Consider the following 9,969-nt stretch of genomic DNA (forward strand, 5'->3'; position numbering starts at 1 on the left):
GAGGCTTTTAACCAGGGCAGCAGCCGGACACCACACTGCGAAAAAGAGACCGAGACGAGCTTTCTCCGTCCACGCCCCCCTCTTTCCCTCCTCCGCGCCTCCCTCTACCTCTCAGATGCCATCCGTTCCGACTCCTTAACGCTCTATTTCCTGTCTGTTCACTGCTTCGGTCCCCGATCGAACTTGGCCGATCATCCGCCACCTCGGTAAGCCCGCTCCCTCCATGATATTTTCGTTGTTTTTTTTTAACTTCCAGCCAGCATCTGCTTTTGTGGTGAGGATTTGATCCCTTTCGCCAATCTGGATCGATCGGTAACAGGGAGATTGATTACTTGAGTCGGTTCTATCACTGTTGGATTCGGTCTAGTCGCTTCGAGTCAATAAAAATTCTTTCTTTTCCAACTGTCTCTTGTTGCTAGGTCTTTGAGTTTCCTGCGTTTCGTGTGCCCGAAAGAGCGCCGCTTTTCTGGGAACAAGATGGACCAGGTGAGCGATTCTAGCAAACGAAGGTTTTGGTGGTTTCTTTTCCTGGTTGTGAAATGAGGGATTTTGGTAGCAGTATGAGAAGGTGGAAAAGATTGGGGAGGGGACTTACGGGGTGGTGTACAAGGCTCGGGATCGTCTCACTAATGAGACAATAGCTCTGAAGAAGATCCGGCTGGAGAATGAAGACGAGGGAGTTCCAAGTACTGCCATAAGAGAGATCTCTCTACTGAAAGAGATGCAGCACAGCAACATTGTCAGGTCTTCATTCCTTCCAAGCTTTTACCTTTAGATCTTGATAATTTTTGGTCTTTTTCGTAATCAAGCTAATCTTAATACATGGCTTGCTTTGACTCTGTCTGTATGCTTTTACTAGCAATGTATTATCAGCACGTTACATTAGTATCTATAAAAGGTTGCTTGGATTTGTTGGTTTATTATTTACTCTGTTACCAAGAATGCCTAAAATTTACCAGTGACATGATTCAACAGCAGTGTCACCAAGAGGACTTGCCTGCTACTTTATGAAACTTTGGAGATCAAGTAGAACTAAATGGATCATGCAATGTATGTTCATCTAGCATGACATGCTTTAAGGGTTTGTCCCTCATGTTCCTCATTCAAAAATAATCGTAAGTTATGATTATATGAAGGATTTAGGATCCTCATCAGTTTGGATATTTTAGATCACCTATATAGTACCTTGAAATCAGATCTTTTAAGTAGTAGTTTGAAATCAGATCTTTCTACAATCACTTCAATGTTGCATTAGAATTTGAAGCTACAACAACTTTCTTAATCTCCTCGCTTGTTTTTTGTTAATCATGCTTGTTCATACACAACCAGAGTTTTAAGTGTCTCTGATGCTGTATTAAAAAAGCTTTGTATTTTGGTGATTTTATTGGCACAACAGATTGCAGGATGTAGTCCACAGTGACAAAAGAATTTATTTAGTTTTTGAGTATCTTGACTTAGACTTGAAGAAGCACATGGACTCTTGCCCAGAACTTGCTAAAGATCCACGATTAGTTAAAGTGAGTTGCTTTCCTTTGTTTAGTCTGCTTTGATTTATGTTACATGATGCTTGGGTTAGATGCTTTCAAATGATTTTTAGCATGAATATTGTTTGTTGTTGAGGCAGTTCAAGGATTTGTTAAAGGATATGCTGATGTATGAATTAATCAGTTGTTTGGAGTATGTCATAACTATTTGTTTGGGCAACATATGCATATGATCTACAGTATCTTTCATGCCTAGAAATAAATCGCTCACTACTAAATCATCCAATGCTAATGAATGAACAAAGGAGGAAGATTATTCAAATTTCACAGTTGTAAGCACAACATATAGGTTAATTATATTAGTCCATATGATGCATATGTTACTGAATCTTAGAACTGTGGTTTCTGCAGTTATATTATGATATTTGTCTTAGATTTCTTATGCATGTGCAGACTTATTTGTATCAAATACTTCGTGGCATTGCCTACTGTCATTCTCATAGGGTTCTTCACCGAGATCTGAAGCCCCAAAATCTTTTGATTGATCGAGGAACTAATGCCTTGAAGCTTGCAGACTTTGGGTTAGCTAGAGCTTTTGGCATTCCTGTTCGGACATTCACACATGAGGTGCTACTATTCATCATATTACTTTTACTTTCACCTCTGAATATATACTTAAACTTTCTACGAGGCTAAGTGTGCAATGGTTCTAAGGAAATGAAGCTCATTCCATAAAGAAAATGTACATTTTTAATTATTTATGTTTAAAGAAGAAGTGATATGAGGGCTATTTTAGTCATAAATGATAAAAAAGGGAATGCAATAACAATAACAACAACCAAGCCTTATCCCACTAGGTGGAGTCGGCAAATACAACAACAATAACAAAATTATTATTATCCAATGTTTTTTTTTTGCCTTCTCCAATCTTTCCCCTGAAATGGTAAAAGGTGTATTTTGGTCAAAACACTTTAGCTAAAGTTTTTTCATAGAATAATAAAAGGTACATTTTTGGTCAAAACACTTTAGTTAAAATTTTCCACTTGATGAGAATGTAAGATCATCTCCTTCAAAGTGTTTTTCTTGAATAACAAAAGGTGTATTTTGGTCAAAACACTTTAGCTAAGTTTTCCACTATGTAGGATCATCTCCGTCCAGTCATCTAAAATGAGATTTGGTTCAACAAAGCAAATCAATGTAAATGCGACTAAATCATTTTTTTGATACTACCACTGCATATTATATAACATATAGCATCTATTTGTAAATTGTCATTATAATCTATTTGCATAGTTACTAATTAATTGTCCATGCACCAAATGTCATTTTTTCCTCACCTTGTATGGGTATGGGGAATCCTCGAAGCTTGATAGAGGTACCAAGTTCTCTGTACATTGGGGGCTTCTCATAGCATAGTGAGTCACAGTGGACAGCTGCTGGCCGCAACAAAGCACAATGACTTTGCTGTCTTCAAGTCTTAAACCACAACGCTTCATAGCTGAAAGCTGAACCAGCTTTTACTTTAAGGCATTCTTTGAGCCAGATTGAGAAGGTTTAGACCTAAGGCTCTATTTAGTTTAATTCCTTCCTGGTCCATCATACAGGCTCAGAGTCCTCTGTACATTCAACTGATTGCAAGCAACATTCTCGTATACTAATGAGATTTAAACATTCTCAATGAAGATTTCAAAAGTATCATGTCCCTTCCGTGATTCTGTTTCATACTTCAGGTAGTAACACTTTGGTATAGAGCTCCAGAAATCCTCCTCGGATCCAGACAATATTCTACACCTGTTGATGTGTGGTCAGTGGGCTGTATTTTTGCTGAAATGGTGAATCAGCGACCATTGTTCCCCGGAGATTCAGAGATTGATGAATTGTTCAAGATATTCAGGTTTGTGTTACTTTAGTGCGGAAATTACTAAAATTAGGTGTTGCACTGTGTGCCTAATAATTTGTGCCTGTTTATTTATTTTACAGAATCTTGGGTACCCCAAATGAAGAAATTTGGCCTGGAGTTACTTCCTTACCTGACTTCAAGTCTGCTTTTCCCAAGTGGCAATCTAAGGTGGTAATAAGGGTCCTTTGTTTTAGCATTTTGGCCTCAGAAATTGTCAATCAATGAAATCACTAGAAAGTGGCTGCCTACCACTACTCCCACCTATTACCAGGATAAAATATAGAATTGTATTGGTTTATATGTGTACTTGATAATCCAGAATCTTTTGCTACAGCAACCTTAAGTAAACCTCCACTGTATGCCTACCCCTACCCCCACCTATTACCAGGATAAAATATAGAATTGTATTGGTTTATATGTGTACTTGATAATCCAGAATCTTTTGCTACAGCAACCTTAAGTAAACCTCGACTGTATATATTGGAGCTTAGATATAGTGGTTCTAGCTGTAAGCAAGGAGAAAAAGAGGGAGAATAGAGGATCTAGACCATCACACCTAAGGTTTCTCAAGTAATCACACTTTGTAGTGGTTGGCAATCACGCCATAAACTAAAATTCATTTATTTTCCCAAAACATCACTACAAGTCCCTTTATATGGACCTTTTAGTAGCCAAATGTACTTAGCAGCAAGCAAACTTAGGTGAAAAAAAAAAGGAAACTCAATAATTAAAAAATTACAAGATCGATTCCAATTTTTTTAACCAAAGATTATGTCTCTATTACCAGCATGCCTTTAACACCTATTTTGTTCCTATCACATACTAACCAAATATAGGAAAAAAGAGCCATATTTAGGGCAAATACCTATGTAATTGTGAATGTTTTGTTCTCATGATATTTTCCAAATCCTCTTGCTGCAATTGTCCTGCAAGTTAATCATACGAGCATCATAATCCTGCAACATTGAGGTGCACATAATCTCATCAAAGATTCTCTCTTTTTTTTTTTTTTTGCCTCCTATATGATCAAGATTTATGTTACTATCTCCTGGTTAATCAATCAGTGGTAAACAACTTCTGAAGGAATGAAAGCATTCATTGGTCTGCTTTTGTGGTACAGTTCATTGTCACTATACATGTATTATTCTCTGATTTGCTCTTAAAGAACAGGTAATCTGCTGTGCAGGATCTGGCAACTCTAGTTCCGAATCTTGGAGATCCAGGGATTGATCTTCTTTCTGTAAGTCCTTCGTTATGTGCAACGTGTCTAAAATATGTATTCCACTTGAATCTAAGCGTTTGTCTCACTAGATTCACCTAGTTTGAGCTTGTGTTTGATTACAAAACATTACAACTAGGTTGCTGATTTTCCTAAATGTTGGGACATCTGTTTGTACATGGTGGCATAAATCTGATCAAGGCCTATGCCCTTTGTACATACAGCTGTGTTTGTAGAACTGATATGCATATCTTTTGTTGCTAATTCTGACCTTGTGACCGAATTCAGTGGCTTTTCACTAATCCTCCAATTAATGTCCTGGTTACCAGAAAATGCTCATTTTAGACCCCAGTAAGAGAATCTCAGCTCGACAAGCACTGGAGCACGAATACTTCAAGGATCTTGAACTGGTTCCATGAGTAATATTCTCATGATACATAGTAGATTGTCAGTTCATCAAACATTCTGCAGCTTCTTTACCTCTGCCATGATTGCCTTCATAATACTACTTGAAGCTTGTGAAGATTCATGGCTGCACAGGATCTGGAGCTAGAGCTGCAAGATCTCTATTGGCACAAAGACTACAAAAGTTTGATTTCACTTTTGTATTTCTGAGTGTGAGACTAATATATTTCTTTGAACCTATGCTTGTTTTGGGAACTATCCTCTTCACATCAGTATATTTACTGAGTGTGGTTGAAATATTAATAGTCATGCTGTTTAGGGTTGTGCAAATGGTTGCCAGGTGCAAGCTATAGTTTCTCCTTCTACTGGTAATGAGAATAGCATTTCCATTGTCATTTCAGGAACACCATGAATTTGGAATTGATTAATGACTAGTAAACAAGTGATGTTAATTCACTGTCTTTTCAAAATTCAAGTGTATATTTGTTTAGATTATTTTCAAAAGTTGCAAGTAGACATTGAATGAAGTTAGTGATTCAAGAACATAGTTTTCCTAATCATACAAGTCAATGAAAATGACTATTTATGATGGCTGAATTTCTATTGATTTCAGTATCATTAAGTAAAAAAATTAATTTACAAAATAACTAACAATTTGAAAGTTAATATAGAATGAACTCAAGCAATTTATAAAATAGTTTATGGCTAAATTTTTATATTTTGGACGCCTATTAATATTATATTTAAATTTACACATAATAAATAAAATATTTAATAGAATGAACCCTTTTTTCTTTGAACCGGATCGGTTCCTTTTCTAATATTCCCGACAGGACGCGCTTTCTACTCGACTACTTCCCTCTCTTGTATCTTTCTCTTTGACTAATCAAAGGCCACGCGCTCTGTCGGCGGCCGCCGCTTCCGATTTTGTTCCAGAGCCGCCGCCAGTGTGATTAATTTTGAATCCTGCGGGATATCCTGTCGTTCTCTCCGTTCGCAAGGGAGAGAGTAGCCAAACGCGTTGTCTTTGCCTCGGATTACGGCGTCGATGCTTTGTACGTCTGTTTTCCTTTCCATCATCGTAGCTTCTTGAGCTCGAGCTTGCTGTTCAACTACTGTTTCATTATGTTTTCCTCACCGAGGACTGTAAAATTTGGCTTATGGTGATATGTTGCAGTTATAGCAGGTTGCTCGATTAGGGTTCTCCGTAGTGGGTCTCGGAGTAAAACTGACTCATGGGATGAAGGCGCGCCTAGGGCAAAAGCCAAACATTTTTCCTAAGGAAATAGTAGGTTTGAAATAGGAAAAAAAGGAACTTGGAGAGAGAGTGATGCAGAGGTAAGGATTATAGTGGGATACGATGAGAGATTCGACGAAGAAGAAAATTGTAAGTTCACCAAATTTAGCTTAGACTATTTGTCATCAGATGCCATCTTCTGTTGCATGGATTTTTCCACGAGAAGAACTCCTGCAAAACTTGATGAGAACTATTTAGACTACGTTTGATTGGGTGTAATGTAATCTATCTTGTAATGTAATCTATCTTGTAATGTAATCAAATTTATAATGTAATGTAATATAATCTTGATTACATTACTACGTTTGGAAATGTAATGTATATAATATTTGATTACAAGGATGATTACATTCTTTTGTTTGGTATCTATTATTTTTTATCAGGAATGTAATTTGTATTATTATAAAATGACAAAAATGTCCTACGGCCTCTACTGACGGTCGCCGCACTTCTGCCGGAGCTTGCCGCAGCTATCGGCCGTCGGCGATGGGCGGCCGGCGGCGGCCGTCGGCGGCCGGCGGCGGCCGTCGGCGGCCGTCGGCGGTGGGGGGCGGGGGCCAACGGTGGACTAAGGATATATTCGGTATTTAAATTTTTGTGGGACGGTGACCTCGTAATGTAATCGGATTACATAGCATTTGCTTTGTAATCTGGATTACAAAACTTCATTACATTTTGTAATCCAGATTACATTACATTACAAGTTTAAAAGTGAAACAAACAAAATAATCTACCTTGTAATGTAATCAGGATTACATTACAAGGTAGATTACGCCCTACCAAACGCAGCCTTAGAACTTCATCTGAATCCTAAGCGGAATAGTAAGATGTCCGTTCAGAGATAAATTAAGTCAGGTTGACTTTGGATTTTTTGAAGGCCGTATTAAGTTAGAACATTAAGTATCTCGTGTAACCAAAGTGCCATATTTGTGTTTGCTATCAAGGGCGGAGCTAGGATATTAGTTCAGTGCAGACACGGTGACTCGTGCTACTAGGCAAGGTAACAATGCGACAGTGTCACAAGCGGCTGCTTGGCAATGGCTGCTTCGCGAGCGGCCTCGTCGGTGCCTGGTGAGGCAGCGGCCGCTTTGTTGTTTGATGGGGCGGCAACCGCTCAAGAGGCTGCCACATTGCTGTCTTGCAGTGCAAGCACCTACGTTGCTACCTTGCATCTTTTTTGTTGAACAAGAAAAAAAAATTTAGGATCGCCTTTGATCAGAATTTCTTGCTTGCTGTGCAGAGGGTGTTGCTTGCTTTGGAGAGGGAAGGAGATGGATGGCATTGCTTGCTGGCTTGCTATGAAGAGGGAAGGAGATGAAGGGTTGCTTGCTGTGGAGAGGGAAGGAGACGGTCGAGATGGAGGGCGTTGGGTTGTTGCTTGTTAGCTTGTTAGCTTGCTATCTTGCTGTGGAGAGAAAAGGAGACAAAGGGTTGTTTGCTATGGAGAGGAAAAGGAGACGAATAGTTTAGACCTTAAGGCTCCGTTTGATAGGGATGATAGAATTAGAATTGGATTGATTAAGATAGGATTGAGAATAGGATTATTAATCACTCTCCATGCCTAGGGATTGTGAATCTCACTCCTAATCAACCCTAATCCTACCTCAATCAACCCTACCAAACGGCATATTAATAACTTTTTGAAAATATAATTTTAATTCTCTCATCCCTACCAAACGGAGCTTAAGGGTAAAAATATGTGTAATTATTAATTTTATTTTGTGGCCTAGTGTGGGCAATGTATGGGGCAGTTGCCCACACTAGCTCCACGTTGGCTTCGCATTTGCCAATATGGTTTTTGGATTTTACAACCTTTCACATTGAATTGGAAACTATGAAATTTTTTGTTCTATGATATTTTAATTTAAATATCTTGTACAAGGATAGTCAGATATTTTCGCTGCCGAATATGTTACTAAAGTGAATATTTTAGTCATGAGAAGCTTTGGAGACTGCAAGTCTTGGATGAGTTGCATATTACATTTAGTTTCCTGATTAAACTATGCAGATTGTGATAGCATTCAACAATCCATTAAGCAAATATGTCTGCCAACAGGTATGTATGCTACCATGTTTTCTTTGCAACAAGAAATTGCAATGCAAAAAATAAAGAATTTCAAAGAGATTCAATCTAATAAAATAAATGATTTGTGATCTAAGTTTTAATTTTATTCTATTTTTGCATGATTTGAAATGCGATTTTATTATTTCTAGCCATTTTTTTTTATTTTGTCTAACTTATTAACTATGTTGCATGGATACGGATACGAGTATTATATCAAATACGATATGGATATGACGAAAGGACAAATTTTGAAAATATAAGACACGATAAGCTAGGATACGATAATTATATATATATAAATTGCAGAGATAGAAAACTATAATCATCATTCATAATATCCATTGCAAATGAAAAACATAGTCAATCATCATATCCATCACTAAATCATGGCAAGTCATCCTTATATGTCTCATCGCTAATGCTACCTTCATCAGTAGATAAGACCGCCTACAATTTAAGAGACAAATTTATAATTTCAAGGATAACATCACCCTCCAGGTCCATGGAATCAAATGCATTTGCTCTAAGATCCCACATCTTACTTTCTCCTTAGTTATAATGTGGGCTCCTCCTAGATAAAAGACGAAGATTGTAATGAACATACACCTAATCTTTCGTTCTTTATGGTGTTATTTTGTCCTCTTCAATGAGTGTATGCTCCAATTTATCTCACAACAAGAAGAAGGAGGAGGTTGCCTAAGTAGCTTAAAAGCTAAATTTTGAAGGGTTGATGCAGAAGCACCATAGATAACCCACCACTTAGTTGGAGACATCCAACATCGGTCGTGCATTGCATCAGTATCAAAAAATCATCAATGGCGATTGAAAAAGAGGCAAACTCCTCACCCTTATTCGCTTTTTCCTTTCCCTTGATACTTCGATGTCCTATAAGGAGAAAGACGGTTGGGAGATTCTTGGAACCACTCATTGCTATAATACCTATATAAAAAGATTGATAGTTAAACATGAACTAATATTTCTAATTTTCTAAAACTTAGAAAGTTGAAATTTTAGAGTTTTACCTTGGATTCAAAGAGCCAAACAATGTAGAGGCATGTTGCTTTTATTCCAACACTCCACCAGAACATCATGAACAACCTCATAAAAATTGGATTCAAAGAGCCAAACAATGTAGAGGCATGTTGCTTTTATTTCAACGCTCCACCAGAACATCATGAAAAACCTCATAAAAATTTGAATCTCCTATGTGAGGCCCCATCGAGATACCCTCATCTTCTCTTTCATTTCATCTCACCACTCATAGACTAAATGAGACAAGGTTTATCAATGTCTCCTTCCCATTGTTGGTTGCTACTCGGAATACCGTCCTAGTTCCCCTGTACAAAAATTTGTACAAGTATAGAACTATCCTAGCTACTCTTGTGCTCTACTGAAGTTAAATTTGGATTGCAGACGATGCTTAACATTATTAATCTAAATTGTCCTTCAGAAGTTAAACTTGAATTGAAAACGATACTTAACATTTTTATTCTAAGTCTAACTGATGTGATCTTTCTAAGTTAAATCATATTACAGAAGTTATCAAATATCTATTTCTAAGATCGGCTTCCAGGTTAAACATGACGAGGCAATAGGCCT

At 37.6% G+C, this 9,969-nt stretch overlaps 1 protein-coding gene across 2 annotated transcripts; it reads left to right on the forward strand.

Moving 5' to 3' along the window:
* LOC121985631 (cell division control protein 2 homolog) lies at positions 1 to 5,311 on the forward strand. 2 transcript variants are annotated; one of them, XM_042539205.1, is made up of 9 exons: positions 1 to 206; positions 420 to 486; positions 560 to 744; positions 1,397 to 1,517; positions 1,938 to 2,111; positions 3,215 to 3,378; positions 3,465 to 3,552; positions 4,555 to 4,624; positions 4,933 to 5,311. In XM_042539205.1, exons 2-8 carry the CDS (start codon positions 478 to 480, stop codon positions 4,612 to 4,614), a joined length of 801 nt encoding a protein of 266 aa, XP_042395139.1. In that variant the 5' UTR covers positions 1 to 206; positions 420 to 477; the 3' UTR covers positions 4,615 to 4,624; positions 4,933 to 5,311. The 2 variants fall into 2 exon arrangements, with proteins under 2 accessions (XP_042395139.1, XP_042395138.1); XM_042539204.1 differs by having other exon boundaries at positions 3 to 206; positions 4,571 to 4,624.
* The last annotated feature ends 4,658 nt before the right edge of the window (positions 5,312 to 9,969 follow it).

This window comes from Zingiber officinale, chromosome 5B, assembly GCF_018446385.1.
Source record: "Zingiber officinale cultivar Zhangliang chromosome 5B, Zo_v1.1, whole genome shotgun sequence".
Lineage (NCBI taxonomy): Eukaryota > Viridiplantae > Streptophyta > Magnoliopsida > Zingiberales > Zingiberaceae > Zingiber > Zingiber officinale.

Bases quoted from the DNA above. Each gene is read 5' to 3' on its own strand.
- LOC121985631 (XM_042539204.1), top strand. The intron at 745-1,396 runs GTCTTCATTCCT...TTGGCACAACAG, and splicing joins CAGCACAGCAACATTGTCAG to ATTGCAGGATGTAGTCCACA. The intron at 3,553-4,570 runs GTGGTAATAAGG...TCTGCTGTGCAG, and splicing joins TTCCCAAGTGGCAATCTAAG to GATCTGGCAACTCTAGTTCC.